Raw genomic sequence first — 16,556 nt, 5'->3', positions numbered from 1 at the left:
CTGATGTTTCTACAAACGCCGTTACTTTTTTCCGTCAAGTAATTTAGCCTTGATTTTGGTACGGAAAGAAGCTGTTATTCGGGTAATGGAGGCAACGTCAGGAGCCGCAGGTCTGCTACTTTAACAGGAACTCTACTTCATTGGACACAAAGAGACAGAATCAATTCAAGAATATGGTGACTTTTGAAGCAGTTTGCTCTGGCCCTTATAACTTGATAAGTTATAATGAATACATATTATAGACAGAACTGGTTTGTCAGAGTGTGACAAACTGGGCAGTTGAATAGGGTTACAATTTATAGAGGCCCGGAAGTCCAAGAGCCTTTTTAAGACCATCCAGTTTTTAGCAGTGTATATATATTTTGGAAATTTCTGTATTTGGTCTCTTTAATGGTAATCTAGAAAGAAAATATTACCAGCTATTGTTAGGATGTTTTGACTTCTAGATTTAGATGAATGATTAGACGGTCGAGCATGCATAGTGCCACTCCAGTCAAACGGGAGACAAAAGCGCCCTATTCCAGCAATTGATGATGGTCTCAACTGTAACAACACCACTAATTTGCCAGAATGGGCACATGTGACTCTCGTCTGAATGCAGTAGCAGTGTGCATGCTCAACACCCTCTACATTTATTCTGTGACGCTAGTCACTACTCACAGACAGGCCGTGAGGCAGAGACGTCAGATGTTCCAGGGTCAGTACCAAGAGAGCACGTAGTAAACTAAGGGAAAAGACGAAGGCGTAGGTCAGGTCAAAGTCCGAGGTCAGAATACCAGAGAAATAGCAGATCTAAGCAAAGGGGCAAAAAATAACGGATAGTCAGAACATGGTCCACAGGTCAGGCAGCCGTAGATCAGAACTCACAGCACAGGAATCAGGCAAACACACACCAGAGAGCAGAAGCTTTGACTGGCAGAGATCTGGGCCAGACAGCTTACTAAAATAGCAGGGCAATTTCTAAGAACAGGGAGCCCCTCGAGAAATCCCAGTCTCAGATAGGTCAACTGAGCTGTCAATCACAGCACCGACAGCTCAGCATGCCCCAGGATAGGATGACAGAGCTGTCCATCACTGAGTCCCAGTCACACTGAGCGAAGGAATCGTGACACGTTCTTTATGGGTCTGCCGGTAATTGCCCAGTACAGTGCTAGACTTTCTCCAACAGTCCCCTAAAAATGGAGCGACAGTCGAGTATTCGCATGGATGCATCCTTCAGACGGGGGACAAAAGTGCCCTATTCATATTGTGTGGTCATTGTGTGTATGGTGGGGAATTATTTAGTCATGGCAGGGGGTATTCAAGTGTAAACAACTGAGTAATAAATTGACTTCTTTGCTTGTTACCCATTGCCTTTTTTTTGAGCATTAAACCTATATACAGCAGGAGTTGTGCGAGGGCCACCGATTGCTGCAATGGTGCATATTATTTGGATTGCACAATGACATAATTGCAGTAGAGTTACAATGATGGATGTCGTCGTTCGGATACATGAGATGTGACGGCGCCAGAATTATTGATATCAAAATTCCAAATCGCCATATTTCTTTTCCTGTGGGTATCGACAGACCCGGCAATCCTCCACTTGCACCATGTTGCCAATAAGCCTTTAAATATTGTCTGTGTATAATACAAAGTGTTTCCATTTCTTGTGGCCTAGTAACTTTCTGTCCACTCCCGGTGGTCCATTCTTGTGCCAGAACGGCTTACATTTTGTTGCAGGGAATGAGTTCATATGAAAGTGATCAGTCTTTGTACATGAATAATAGAATGAGCCTCCTTCATTAATAATGTTTTCCTTCTGCTGCTCCCCAGGAAATCAAGGCATGGAGATGACAGTACGACATCTGTTCCTCCGTAGATTGTGGGGGCAGGGGTGATGCGCTGTGGCCTCATATTTTCACATCCACATTGAATTTAATGTTCTTACAGCAGAAAATGGGAACAAAACAGTCAACTGAAGATGTAGCCCCTCTTTACTGTTCACTGGTTATCTGTCATGGTGCTAACAGATGGTTTTCAAAAGTTGGAGCTCTATATGTAAAGTCCCCAGGGCAATCAACCTTGTAAGAGATCAGCAGCTAATTGCACAATGTGGACTATGCACAGACCTTGATATATAGCATATAATTCCTTATTATGGGACGTATTGGTGTAGACCTAACGTGGGGGTCTTGGAACATCTGTGTATTGAGTATTGTAAGCTCTGCTCCGGGCGGATCCTGCTGATTTGTTTAATGGAATCTGTCATGTAGCCAGGAATGGCCGACAAAGGCTGGATCCTGCTGTCCGGTGTGACAAGACGATGATTGATTGACAGAACGGTGTGCAGGTGGACTGGAATCAGGGGACGAGTAGGAGGATAATTGGTTTGTTACAGAATAGTACGATGTTATGTGATCATTACACTGAATCTACATTGCCCATGATGAACACTGCCATTTTGGTCAATAATTAGACACCTTATTTTTTCTTAATAATTTAACAGAATATCTAAAAAATATATATATATTAATATATTATATTGTTTTTTCTTGCTCAATGTCCTCTTGCTGCTGCACATGGTGACCTCTATGTTCTGTTCTCTGCAGGAGTGTATCTATAACCATTGTCGCCGGATGTATTGACCACCTTACAACTGGCCTGGAGAGGAGACCGCTTTTAAATATGGTGCCTTACTCCCCCCAGACCAAGCTCATCGTCCTGGCACTGCTCTTCTTCTCTGCTATCATCGTGACTGAGGCAGACAGTAAGTTGCTGGATTCTCTTTATTATATTCTTACATTGTTCTGAACTTTAAAGGGTATGTCTCGTGTTCATAAATGGATAAAATTGCAAAGTACTTATATAATAGAGGGATTTTTAATTCTATAGTGTACAGCTTGTTGCCTATTTTTGTAGACACCATGGCCGTGTTACCTTGGCAAGGAGTTTGCAGTGCGAGCAGACTCAACGTTTGCAACTTGCTCACACTCTTCTGAGCACGGCAAGCTTCAGTCCCCCTGTGCTTTAACCCGTGCTGCAGAGGCAACCCTACCTCTGCAGGTGACCTAGCAGAAAACATAGTTTGTGCCATTGGTGCTACCATGCCACTTGTCTGAACTGTCCATCTTCAGGAGCGCACCGCAAAGCAGGAAGCTCCTTAAGATTTAACTTGAGAAAACCCTTTTAATTCAGGCACAATACAAATTCAGTGTTTGTTTAGCCCAATAAGGAGCTAGTAAAGGGACAATTGATCCCTATGTCAACCCTTACTGATTTAAATTATATAATTGCACAAGAAGCTTTCATCCATATGCCAACTTTTACTTCATGTACTACTTTATGTAGCTGTAGTTTAGATCGTTGATCTCGGTTAAAATCTTTCTACAAAATCGATTATGAAAAGAAACCAGACAATTCTAGGCAGTGTCAGAGTAGTCACATTTTGCTACAAATCTAACAGCACAACATATTGGACCTAAATGTCCATTTATACGGTGAAAGGATAAATTGCCCTCAGCTGGTGCCAATGGACAATATAGAAAGATCGGAAAACGGAGCTTGTGTTTACTTTAATAGCCATGTAGCAATGATTGCAATGGCGGTTCATACAAGCAATAGTTTGTTCCTTCATTTTACATTATCACCAGCAGCACAATTGGGTTGTACTCTTGACCAGTGGCAAAAAAAAATATTTTTTTTTATACCCACATGAAAGATGCTATCCTCAACAAACAAGTGTTTTGGTTGTGTTTAAACTTGGGGAACATTCAGGAATTAAATTATTGCCCCTGGCTAAAGACCCTTGACGTGAGCTTTTGTCTTTGTAGTCACAGGCATTGCCCAGTTGTCTCTGGGTCCACCCAAGGCTACATTATGGCGTACGTATTAAGTCAGTGTGTTGTCCGTGTGCAGATAGACAACTACACATCAATGTTGGCAGCCTCCATTATTCTCGCCTGTTTTACGGACAGGTCAGTGCTAGTCTCAATAGCAGGCACCCATCGATGATGCGGGTGACCGGACAGAGCCGCAAACAGCCTTAGGCAAGCCCGCAATTTTTGAACATGACTGGCCCGCGAGAGGAAACATGAACCCAGCCCAAAAAATTAGAAGTATGCTTCTTCATACTTTTACCCACTGAATAGTGCACAATGCTACATACTTTCGCACGCTAGATTGGTGCATATCTGTCCAACCTCAGTCTTGCTGATTTATGGGCTTCAGATGTGGTTAGTATTATACAGACCTTATAACAATGGCCTCTTATCTAAAAGTGTATTATTTTGTTTCAGTAAAGCGTCTCCGTGCTGTTCTTCACATTGAGCGGAGCCTTTGTTCTGCGGATTGGAATAGCTTGCTGCTTGTAATACTCTGTATAATATAATTATTTTGCATCATTATTAGGCTTTACTGCCTCATCCGTCCTTTGTATTGTTTTGTATTTAACATGAATTAAAACTGTTTAACGTACCAGCTTGGACCGTGTAAATCCACTGGTGTAGCTGGGATGGGGCAGAAGACAAGTGGCTCTTCATTGTGAGTCTGTGCTGGAGAAGGGCCAATACTTGAGTCTATGGTAATAATGACCTGGCAGGTGCTAGTTCCAGCTCTGCGCTGCTTTATCTGAGGAATTCACACATAATACTTCTGCGTATCAGTTCCATATAATAACATGGTAGTCTTCTAATTGTCACCCCTGATCCCCACTATTTCTGCTGCTTGCTAGATAAATTGTTTTATGAAAAAACCACAAATGTATTCTCAGTATTGCCACTGCTGCTCTCTAGTGCACGAATAGGCAGGCTGCTTTCTCAGTGATGTTACTGCTGCTCTCTAGTGCACGGATAGGCTGGCTGCTTTCTCAGTGATGTTACTGCTGCTCTCTAGTGCATGGATAGGCAGGCTGCTTTCTCAGTGATGTTACTGCTGCTCTATAGTGCATGGATAGGCAGGCTGCTTTCTCAGTGATGTTACTGCTGCTCTCTAGTGCATGGATAGGCAGGCTGCTTTCTCAGTGATGTCACTGCTGCTCTCTAGTGCATGGATAGGCAGGCTGCTTCCTCAGTGATGTCACTGCTGCTCTCTAGTGCATGGATAGGCAGGCTGCTTCCTCAGTGATGTCACTGCTGCTCTCTAGTGCATGGATAGGCAGGCTGCTTTCTCAGTGATATCACTGCTGCTCTCTAGTGCATGGATAGGCTGGCTGCTTTCTCAGTGATGTCACTGCTGCTGTCTAGCGCATGGATAGGCAGGCTGCTTTTTCAGTGATGTCACTTTTGCTCTCTAGTGCATGGATAGGCAGGCTGCTTTCTCAGTGATGTCACTGCTGCTCTCTAGTGCATGGATGAGCTACTTTGTCAATGAATTCACTGCTGTTCTCTAGTATATGGTTTGGCTGCATTTAGTGATGTCACTGCTCCTCTCTAGTGCTCGGATAGACTGCTTTCTCAGTGATGTCACTGATGCTCTATAATATATGAATAAACTGCCTTCTCAGTGATGTCACTGCTGCTCTCTAGTGAATGGATACGCTACCTTCTCAATGATTTCACTGCTGCTCTCTAGTATATGGTTTGGCTGTCTTTAGTGATGTCACCACTCCTTTCTAATGAATGGATAGGCTGCATTCTCAGTGTTATTACTGCTGTTTTCAAGTGAATGGATAGGCTGCATTTTAGTGATTGTTACCTCTGATTACTACCATATGAATAGTTTGCTTTCTCAGTGATGTCACTAATGTTCTCTACTATATGGATTAGCTGCCTTTAATGATATCACACCTGCCCCCTGGTGAATTGATAGGCTGCCTTCTCAGTGATGTCACTGATGGTCTCTAGTGAATTGATTGGCTGCCTTCTCAGTGATGTCACTTCTGCTCTTTAATGAATTGATAGGCTACTTTCTCAGTGATGTCACTGATGGTCTCTAGTGAATTGATTGGCTGCCTTCTCAGTGATGTCACTGATGGTCTCTAGTGAATTGATTGGCTGCCTTCTCATTGATGTCACTGATGGTCTCTAGTGAATTGATAGGCTGCCTTCTCAGTGATGTCACTGATGGTCTCTAGTGAATTGATTGGCTGCCTTCTCAGTGATGTCACTGATGGTCTCTAGTGAATTGATTGGCTGCCTTCTCAGTGATGTCACTGATGGTCTCTAGTGAATTGATTGGCTGCCTTCTCAGTGATGTCACCTCCATTCTTTAGTAAATGGACAGATTGCATTCTCAGTGACATCACTTTTCCATCACCAATGTTCTTTAAAGGATTTACTTTCTTGATAAAACTTTGATCTCTGTACGTTAGCAGAGTTATAACAGTATTCACTGATGAGCTGTGACAACTTCAAGGGAGGTTGTCATCAACAATAGATAAAAGCCGCAATAGACATAAGAGCTTGGTGGATCTCATGAGCTGATGAATACAATTTGAAATAACACAGTGGTAAAACTTTGATAAACTAAACGCCACCCTTATAAATTAGGGAAAAGTTGGCGATCTTGGTGGGGCCGCTTATGTGTAGAGAAGCCTCATGATTCTTCCCGTAGATGACGTTGGACTAAAGAAGGTTCGGGCATCTCCCTCATGAACCGCGCAGCGAAAACAGTACAAGAAAGCGGAAAGTGAGCGCAGAGTCACTGTCACTGCACAGCCTCGTCACTCACCCGGAAAACTGCAGAATAAAAGAAAAAGTTGCAATGGAAACTGCCGCTGAAAGTCATTTCTGTTTCTCTCTATTGCTAAACCTGTTTTCCATTTTATTTTCTAGCGTAAGCAGTAATATTATATTACGAGAATTGAGTCTCTGCTTTTATTGTTGTAACGCTCTATCTTCTGCATGTAAAATGCCCATTTGCATTCAGAAAGCCTTGAAAACAATGTCGCGTCATTCTTCTGACTTGTTAATTGGATAGAGACGTGACTGAACTTACCGCTAAATAACAGGTTGATTTTTTTCTTTTTTTTTTTTTTTTTTCCCTCTTTGCGTTGGATTGCTGGGAAAAAAAGAAGCCTCGTAATAACAGAAAATAAGAAATATCCGTCCCGTTTCCTGGGTGACCTGTCAGTTTATCTGTCACGGTGACCGTAAGCCCATTAAACCTTCGCTCAGCTGATTCCCGGTGATTGTTTTACACGTTCCCTCCAGGTCAGCCATATCTGGCTTGCTTTCAGGAACTGTCTGCAGGGGCTTAAGAGAATTTCATTTCTTCTTGAGTTTAAAAGCTGAAAAGAAATGTTTGACCTCCCCTACCGTCCCCATGCCTTATTTCTAGGAGAATGCCTGAGACTATGTCACGTATCCAGAATCAAAACCTGAAAGAAGGTGGCACCGGAGCAGCGACGAGGAACACGGCGTTATTTGTTTTAAATTGGATTCAGTGTTTAGCTCTCAGCTAGAAACTTCCCATTACTCCTCACAGGTCTGGATAGCCCTTGGCAAGACGGAGCCCTTAAGTGACGCTTACTCATCCCTGACCCATCTAATGTCCTGGTCCTCACCAGAACCACTCACCTACAGCTCCAGACAGGGAAGCTTGTGCGGTTTTGGTTGCTATTTCCTGCCCTGCGCTCATCAACTGTAAGAAGATTTGCTTTAATAGAGATGCAAAGAACTGTGCTATTTAATTAAACGCACCGCGCGCAATTGAAGTGATTTCTGATCTAGAGAGAGAGACACGCATCTTATACGTTCTTATTAAACATTACTTCCACCTCGGGATGAAAATCACACTAGACAACACAGTGCAGACTCTTAAAGGGCCACTATAAAAAAGAACTGCTTATAAATGCTTCTACAGCCGTAATTTACTGAAAACAGGGAGAAATGGATTGCATTCAGCTACGTAGCAACTACTGCTCTGACCAAACATATTAAAGGGGTTGACCCCCACTTGGACACCTCCTTCTCAATCATTGTTTCCCCCAAGTAGAATAATAGCATCTATAACGGCGCTGTTCCAGCAATGTCGACAATAGCTCTCCAGGGCTCACTTGACATTCTGTCACACAATCCCTGCTGTCAATCACCGGCAACTTCACCGTCTCCTTCTTTTGACAAATCAGACATCTAGAGCATGTCATAGCTGCATCTGACCACTCACTTCCTCCGGATGTCCAATTTGTCAAAAGGAGGCGACGGTGAAGTAGCCCCTGATTGGCTGCAGATTTTGGGAGAGCCAGTGCCATCAACACTGGAATGAAATGGAATTATTTTATAAGTGGGGAATATAGTGATTGAGAAGGGGTTGTCCGAGCAGTAGACAACCCCTTTAAAGGAGGGGCAAAAAGTTATGTTCATTTTATGACAACAAGGGTTTTTTTTCTTTTCCTTTATACACCTGGAGATAAAATCTACAATTGAAAGACCCCCAGATTGAGTGCATTGCCTTCTAATGGAGCATCAAGCATAAATGCATTCATCTGAAGTTTTCTTCAGTTCACCCTTATAGCATATTTTTACAGTGATTACATTAATAGGTAGTGTAGCCCTTTTAATATGCTGGACATTTTTTGCTAAAACCTTATAAATTTCCACAATCAACTTATAAAGAAGTGACGTAAAAGACAATCGCCTGATCACTGCACCTACGTTATTCCCTCCGCGGTTCTCTATTGTTGACATAAGGTGGATTTCACGGTGACATCCTGATAATTCCCATAGACGTATGATTAAAACATGTTTATTCTCGTGCAGGGCGGCAATTCCTCAGCGCTGTGGGATTATCTCAGGATTTGAGCTGATTATTGGGATGCACATATTGCTCGTACTATTGAATTTGATTCAGGTTACAACGCAACTTTGTTTAAACAGCTTGTGTAATATTTGTCTCTACAAGGGACCCTGAGATAACGTTTAATTATCGTGCATTAAAAGGTGCGGCACAGTTTTTATATGTGAGAGGATTTTATTATTAAATATTAGGCTTGTGAGCATTTATAATACACGATGCATGATATGAAGTGCACCTGTCAGGCTGCCCTTTCAGTAACATCAAGATTCTATACAATTTAGTAAATGGATAGGTCACCTTCTCTAATATCACCATTTCTCATAAGTGAGTGGATAGGCTGCATTCTCAGTGATGTCACCGCTCTCTAGTGAATGGATAGGCTGCATCCTCAGTGATGTCACCGCTCTCTAGTGAATGGATAGGCTGTATCCTCAGTGATGTCACTGCTCTCTAGTGAATGGATAGGCTGCATCCTCAGTGATGTCTCCGCTCTCTAGTGAATGGATAGGTTGCATCCTCAGTGATGTCTCCGCTCTCTAGTGAATGGATAGGTTGCATTCTCAGTGATGTCACCGCTCTCTAGTGAACGGATAGGTTGCATTCTCAGTGATGTCACCGCTCTCTAGTGAATGGATAGGTTGCATTCTCAGTGAGGTCACCGCTCTCTAGTGAATGGATAGGCAGCATTCTCAGTGAGGTCACGGCTCTCTAGTGAATGGATAGGCTGCATCCTCAGTGAGGTCACGGCTCTCTAGTGAATGGATAGGCTGCATCCTCAGTGATGTCACGGCTCTCTAGTGAATGGATAGGCTGTATCCTCAGTGATGTCACTGCTCTCTAGTGAATGGATAGGCTGCATCCTCAGTGATGTCTCCGCTCTCTAGTGAATGGATAGGTTGCATTCTCAGTGATGTCACCGCTCTCTAGTGAACGGATAGGTTGCATTCTCAGTGATGTCACCGCTCTCTAGTGAATGGATAGGTTGCATTCTCAGTGAGGTCACCGCTCTCTAGTGAATGGATAGGCAGCATTCTCAGTGAGGTCACTGCTCTCTAGTGAATGGATAGGTTGCATTCTCAGTGATGTCACCGCTCTCTAGTGAATTGATAAGTTGCATTCTCAATGAGGTCACCGCTCTCTAGTGAATGGATAGGCAGCATTCTCAGTGAGGTCACTGCTCTCTAGTGAATGGATAGGCTGCATTTTCTGTGATGTCACCGCTCTCTAGTGAATGGATAGGCTGCATTCTCAGTGATGTCTCTGCTCTCTAGTGAATGGATAGGTTGCATTCTCAGTGAGGTCACCGCTCTCTAGTGAATGGATAGGCAGCATTCTCAGTGAGGTCACTGCTCTCTAGTGAATGGATAGGTTGCATTCTCAGTGATGTCACCGCTCTCTAGTGAATTGATAAGTTGCATTCTCAATGAGGTCACCGCTCTCTAGTGAATGGATAGGCAGCATTCTCAGTGAGGTCACTGCTCTCTAGTGAATGGATAGGCTGCATTTTCTGTGATGTCACCGCTCTCTAGTGAATGGATAGGCTGCATTCTCAGTGATGTCTCTGCTCTCTAGTGAATGGATAGGTTGCATTCTCAGTGATGTCACCGCTCTCTAGTGAATAGATAGGCAGCATCCTCAGTGATGTCACCACTCTAGTGAATGGATAGGCTGCATTCTCAGTGATGTCACTGCTCTCTAGTGAATGGATAGGCTGCATCCTCAATGATGTCAATGATGCAACCGGCATTGATTTATATAGTGTGACCGAAAGAATGTTAAAAAATGAAAAAATAAATCTATACTTACCTTCCGATGGCCCCCGCAGTCTTTATTCGCTCCGTCCTGGCTTGCCTGCAGCTCGCGGTACACCGAAGGACCTGCCGTCACATGACTATGACGTCAGCGCAGGTCCTTCAGTCCACTGCGATCTGCCGGCAAGTGAAGAGAAGGAGACCGGGGGCCATCAGAAGGTAAATATAATATTTATTTTTAATTTTATTCTTTTTTTTACAGGTTCTATGGTACCCGGGTCCGGATGAGAGTCTCCTCTTCTCCAGACCCGGGTACCATCCGCACATTGAAATGCATGGATTTCGCTTGTACAGATGCAGTGATGCGGATATTATGCTATTCAATGCCAGTCAATGGCGGCGAAAACGCAGCGCTTCCACGAAATAATTGGTAGTGCTGCATTTTTTTCCGCAATGATAATCCGCAGCGGAAATTTCCGCAGCATGTGCACAGCACAGCGGATTATCATTGGGGAACATGGCAGGCCTTCTACCATGCGTTTTTTAAGCGTTTTTGCCACTGCGGAAACGCTTACTAAACGCATCGTGGTCACACAGCCTAATAAGCTCCATTCTTTTTGTTATCATCACCGCTTTCTAGTAAATGGATAGACTGAATTTTCAGTACTGCTGGTCTCTTCTGAATGGGAAAGCTGCTTTCTCATTGATATCACCATTGCTGTCTAGTGAATGGATAGGCTGCATTCTCTGTTATCACCACTGCTCTCTTGCAAACATATAGGTTGCATTTTCAGTGATGACCCTGTCGATCATTATATAGTTTATAGGATGTATAATCATAAATATTGTGTCAGTCTGTAAAATCTTAACTTTTTTATTGTATGCAAACAAACAAGCGCATTTTTTTATTTTATATTTTGGGATTGACAAAATTGTAATCTGATAAATGTCACACTTCAGTATTAGGCATCGAGTAAGTTGAAGATATTGGGACAAACTGAACCTCCTACTTTGTCTCAGGTACCATTAGCCAGAAAAGACTCGTCCGGCGGCTGTGCAATCACGGGAAAGTGCTACAATTTGTAGACTATGCAATTTTGCTCCAGAGAAAATCAGGTGGTTAAAGGAAGGAATCATCTCTGACAATAGAGATAACTGGTGACTCTGACTCATTTTTGTAAAACTTTTTTTCCCCGACATCTTTACATACAATAGCACTTTGCCTGAAAGTTCTGAACTTTGAAGTGGAAGTGTGCATAAAATACGCTCCTCATGTCTAAAATCTCCCAGTCAAGTACAATGATCCAGAGCTGGTAGAAAAACACTTACAGTGAAAAGATGAAAAGTATCCAGCTATAGAATATGACAATTTCGTCTTACTAGACTCCTCCGCACGCCTATTGTTTCATCCAAGCATTCCATTTATACAAAGACTGATAGATTTCGGGTGTAGAAGAAATATGCATAGATAGCAGAAAATGCATCCTGAGGATAGAAGAATACACCCACCTGTTCTGATGGCTCTTATGTCAGGGAACCTTGAAAACCAAGGTTACAAATACCTGTATGGAGTCATCCCTTAAAGTGGAAAGGCCATCATTGATTGAAGATCCAACCTCCAATACTCATGTAGATCAGCAAAATGAAGATGTGGTGCAGCAGTTAATTCTTCCAGAAAATATACAGGTATAGCGGTTAATCCTACGGGCAGCTGTGTTTTATATTGCAGCTCCATCTTATTGGTGTGAATGGGGAATAAACTGCAGTACCTGGCACGACCATAATTGTACGGGGCAGTAACTGTGGAAACAGTATACTGGAGCAGAGGAACCAAGATCAGGCCCCCAGTATAAAACACCAATGCGTAACCGAAGGATAATTAGAAAGTGTCCATAGCCTTTAAATGCCAATAGAAGTGGGGGAAAATTATTTTTACGTATGTGTTTTTATTCCTGTTTAGATCCCCTGATATGTGGTTTGCAGCCCGATCCAAGTCTCATGTTTTTCTCTAATGGGGCTGTGTACCACCCAGTAAGTAAGACAGAGTCTGTCCGAGAAAGAAATTGTTGCATGCCCGAGTTTGATTGCACTCGGCCATGCAAGTCAGTCAGTCTGTGGAAAACATCGGACTGTACTCGGGCAGTCTGCAACTGTTTGACAGCTTTAATACATGTGAGGAATGCTGGAAAAATAGGCATTTCTCACATATGTTAAAGCTGTCAAACAGTGGGTAATCATGTTCACGGAGCGACGAAAATTTTAATCCCAAGCACGCTGAAGATAATAGGTGCTCGCCTGAGCATACTCGTAAATTTCCAGCAATGAGCATGCTGGACCATAACTAGTTGCAAGCTTTCGAGACTACTCAGGCCTCTTCATCAAGCTTGTCATTTTTTTAATGAAAACTATTTTTAGAAAGTTTCTTAAAAAGGTTGTCCACTACTTTTACATTGATGGCCTATTGTTAGGAAATGTCTGATCGCCCGGGGCCCGACACCCGGAATCCCCGCCGATCAGCTATGCTCACTTGCCGAGCTGCTCTGTCTACTTGTAGTGGCCGAGGCTTGGTACTGCACATCCGCCTCCTATTCAAATCAATACAAGGCAGATGTGCAGTCCCCTATGGTAGCCACTACAAGTAGACTGGGCAGCTCGGCAAGTGAGTACTTCCGGCCGGGGGCCGCCACGATAACAGCTGATCGGCAGGGGTGCCGGACCCCCGGCCAATCAGACATTGATGACCTATCAATGTAAAAGTAGTGGACAACCTCTTTACCTTTGCATTTAGGAAGCAGCAAATAAACAATAACAAAATCTGCATGAAAGTGTGTGTATATACATATATATGTCCTTTTAAGCCCCTGAATCCACTTCATGAAATATTCCTTGAATTCCAGAGGTACCGACACGGATTCTGTATGCTGGTAGAGTTTTATAGGGGAGAAAATCAATAGGATTGTAGCTCACCACAACATTTCAGTTCTATGCGGAATCCATGATGTGCAGGCTGTGAGCGCTGTGGTCTCTGTATTAGAGGCCGTGACTGGTTGTCATCCCAAAGAATCAGAAATGAATGAAAATTAAAAAAAAAAATCTTTAGCAGCGCTGGTTGTCAGCAATGGAACAAGAAACTGAAATCCCATATAAAGAGAACCTGCAGGACATGACGCCCCTGCCTGACCTCAGGGCTATAGACGTTATTGGTTGTCTCCGCTCATTTATTTTGTGCCCGGCTGCTGGTGACAAAGTAGACGAGCGACAGAGGTCGTTCTGTGATTCACACTTCGATGCAATCAATACCCCTGACGGCAATGTCTCAAAGTGGAAGTCTAAACTTTTATTTCTGGTCATTAATGAGTGAAATTTACTTACAGGTCGTCTGCCCTGACAGGAAGAGATCACAGCTCCAACTGTATGTGGAGCAGACCAAAAAGCCTCATTAAAAGGATATGGCTGTGAAGAGACACAAAGGGGCACGAGACCAAAAGTGTGCAGAGTACAAAAGTGCGACATTAGGCAGCTACAATATATGAAATGTATATATAAGTGTATGTACAGCTTCATCCATGGTCCCAATCCGGCACATATGCTATAGATCACTGCCCATCACGTGCTGACCATGGTCATATAACCATGCAGAGGGCATCGGCTGTATTGCATTTCTGCAGATAAGTGCTAGAGGTTTCCTTTATGTTGGATCCAGTCTTTGCCAAGTCTGACCATTTTTGCCGCAGCTAAAGATGGCATCTCTCCTCGCAATGTCGCTCAGTAGACATTTTACAGATTTTTTTCCCTTGCACCTTTTACCCGATATGTGTCCTGCCCCACTGCCAGTATTTGATGGGTGAACCTCCTGACCCGGAGAAAAACTGGCTGGTCCAGTTGTGGGAGGAAGCTGTCTGTACAAGTTGTGAGTGATGAATGCAGATTATTATCTGTACCTGTGTATCACAGACCTTACATAGAACAGGTTCTCACCTCTGGTTTACAAAAAAAAAAAGCGCCGAGTGGGGAGGAATTTGCAGAAAAACAAATAGATTATAATTACATTAATTGTTTAATCTGCCGTGGGTCCACAAGTGATTACGTGCTCTACATTCTGGGATCGTGCCACACCTGTGAAGTGTAGTCATTATGGCCAGGTGTAGTCACTATTGCCAGGTGTGTGGCCTCTCTAACACCATCCGTAGCATTGATTACATGTATTTGGCTACGCTATCAATTATACATCTTTTACTGCTTTTGTAGAACTTGCAACTTTTTCTTCCCCACCAAATTCCTCTTTTCTAAGTACTCAGAAAAACAACTTCCTTGTAACTTCTTCTTCTGGTCATTTCATTCCCACACATTGCTCATTTCATTGCTGCCCTATGACGAGCTTCAGCTTGTCACAGTAGTCATTATCTTCTTCCTATGTAACCAGCCTCGTATATGAATAATCATTTAGGTAGTCATGCTGCAGCTGATCCACATGTCCCGAAGCATCCATGTGGTGAGAAAGCCTCACCTGAGACACGTCATGGGGACCATGTCCACCCTATGGGCCAGGACTAGATGTCTCCTGATTTCATACAATATCAAGTAGAGGTTTGCGTTCATGAATTTATACAGAAATAGTGGGAAGCTCCACTAGATGAGAATACAGCACCTCACTGAGGCATCATATGGCAGTACATAGAGGAACTCTGGGTCCTCAATCCGAGACTGAACTCATACAATGCTGCTTTGTTCCTGGCGCCCTTCTTTTGTCACAATTGCATCTCTATTTTTTTTGCAATTCTTAAGCTCCCCTGACGCGGTTTCCTCATGAAGTCTCATTTTTCCTCTTGTAGCCTCCTGTTCAGCAATACCTCTATGTGGCTCATCACACAGTTAGTTCTATCGAGTCCCTAGTAGTGATAAGCAGCTCTTGTTATAGAGATCCGTAGACTCACATGGACGTAAACTTGCAGTATTTTCCCGTCATATCCCGGCAGCTTTGTTCTGTAGAAGTCTCACATCAGCGGCTTGTCCACCGAGGTTTGTCCACTTGTTAGATGTCATTGTAGCGTGCCGTGACCTTTTTTACATTTCCTCTGCCTTCTGATCCACCTCATAGGTTGGTGGAGAAACTGAGATTAAGACGTGAGCAGTTTTAATGGCTGATCTGACATTTCAGCCTGGATTCCTCTGTCTGATTAGCTGGCGAAAGCCAGACACTAGCAGCTGAAGCAGGACACTGTCCCCCTTGCTAAACATGCTGTAAGCCACGGCGCTGCTCATTGTATTCATTATAAGCTTGGCAATTAAATGCCATCGTTTCCCCCTCGGTGAAAGGTTTGCTAACATCTTTCCAAGGAAACAATCATGCAGGTGGATCAGCACCTGGGGTGTCAGGTGCCACTGCTGATGGAATGTAATGAAACATTGCAAATGAGAAGAGCGTTAGTAGAGAAGGACAATTATTGATCATTAACGCAGATTAAGATGTCGTAGGGTGAGATGTGCACTGGAGCTTGAGAAGAATCTGCAAGGAACAATTATCTAAGACTGCTCGGATGCTGGTTATCAATATGAGGCATGTCAGGGTTACATATGATTGTGACAATACCGACTGTCTACACTTATCTGGCTAATATTAGACGTCACCCCCCATCAAGGCCGCCTTTATCGCTCCCATAGACGTTATCTAACAATGTTTTACCCCCTGTTCTTAAAGGGAGCTTTTCAGTTGTATTGCACCACAACCACTACTGTGTCCTTCTGCTCTTTAATAGCTGTACTATTATGTATTTAGATCATTTGTTTCATATTACATTGTGTAACCCACAAATTTGAACAACCATGTGTGTGTGCTCTTGTCTAATTACCTCCTTTTAGTCATATGGGCAATGCCTATCCTCTGTATAGACGCAAAGCCATGTCTTCTGGGCAAATGCACGGTTTACTTAGCCAGGAAATCTTCACTGTGGCACCTTAGAGGCATGGCTTCAGCCTGATCGACATGATTAATCCCCAGAACACTAGATGACCAGGGGGAGATTGTTAGCATAAAGCTGTCCTTGTTATAACTTTTGCTTCTTGCACGAAAGCAGGTCTAAAAGCCTGATG

At 43.3% G+C, this 16,556-nt stretch overlaps 1 protein-coding gene across 16 annotated transcripts in view; it reads left to right on the top strand.

Annotated features, from left to right (window-relative positions):
• Positions 1-16,556, top strand: part of PTPRF (protein tyrosine phosphatase receptor type F) — a 1,261,345-nt gene that overhangs the window by 1,027,700 nt on the left and 217,089 nt on the right. For all 16 annotated transcript variants that reach the window (XM_073643643.1, XM_073643644.1, XM_073643642.1 and 13 more), the window contains one exon: positions 2,592-2,749. In XM_073643643.1, the coding sequence (XP_073499744.1) occupies positions 2,668-2,749 (82 nt within the window). In that variant the 5' untranslated portion in view covers positions 2,592-2,667. The remainder of the gene's footprint in view (positions 1-2,591; positions 2,750-16,556) is intronic.

The sequence above is a fragment of the Phyllobates terribilis genome, unplaced genomic scaffold (genome assembly GCF_046119375.1).
Source record: "Phyllobates terribilis strain yellow unplaced genomic scaffold, ASM4611937v1 Scaffold_8__6_contigs__length_399053987, whole genome shotgun sequence".
NCBI lineage: Eukaryota > Metazoa > Chordata > Amphibia > Anura > Dendrobatidae > Phyllobates > Phyllobates terribilis.
This window is presented reverse-complemented; position numbering and strand designations above follow the sequence as displayed.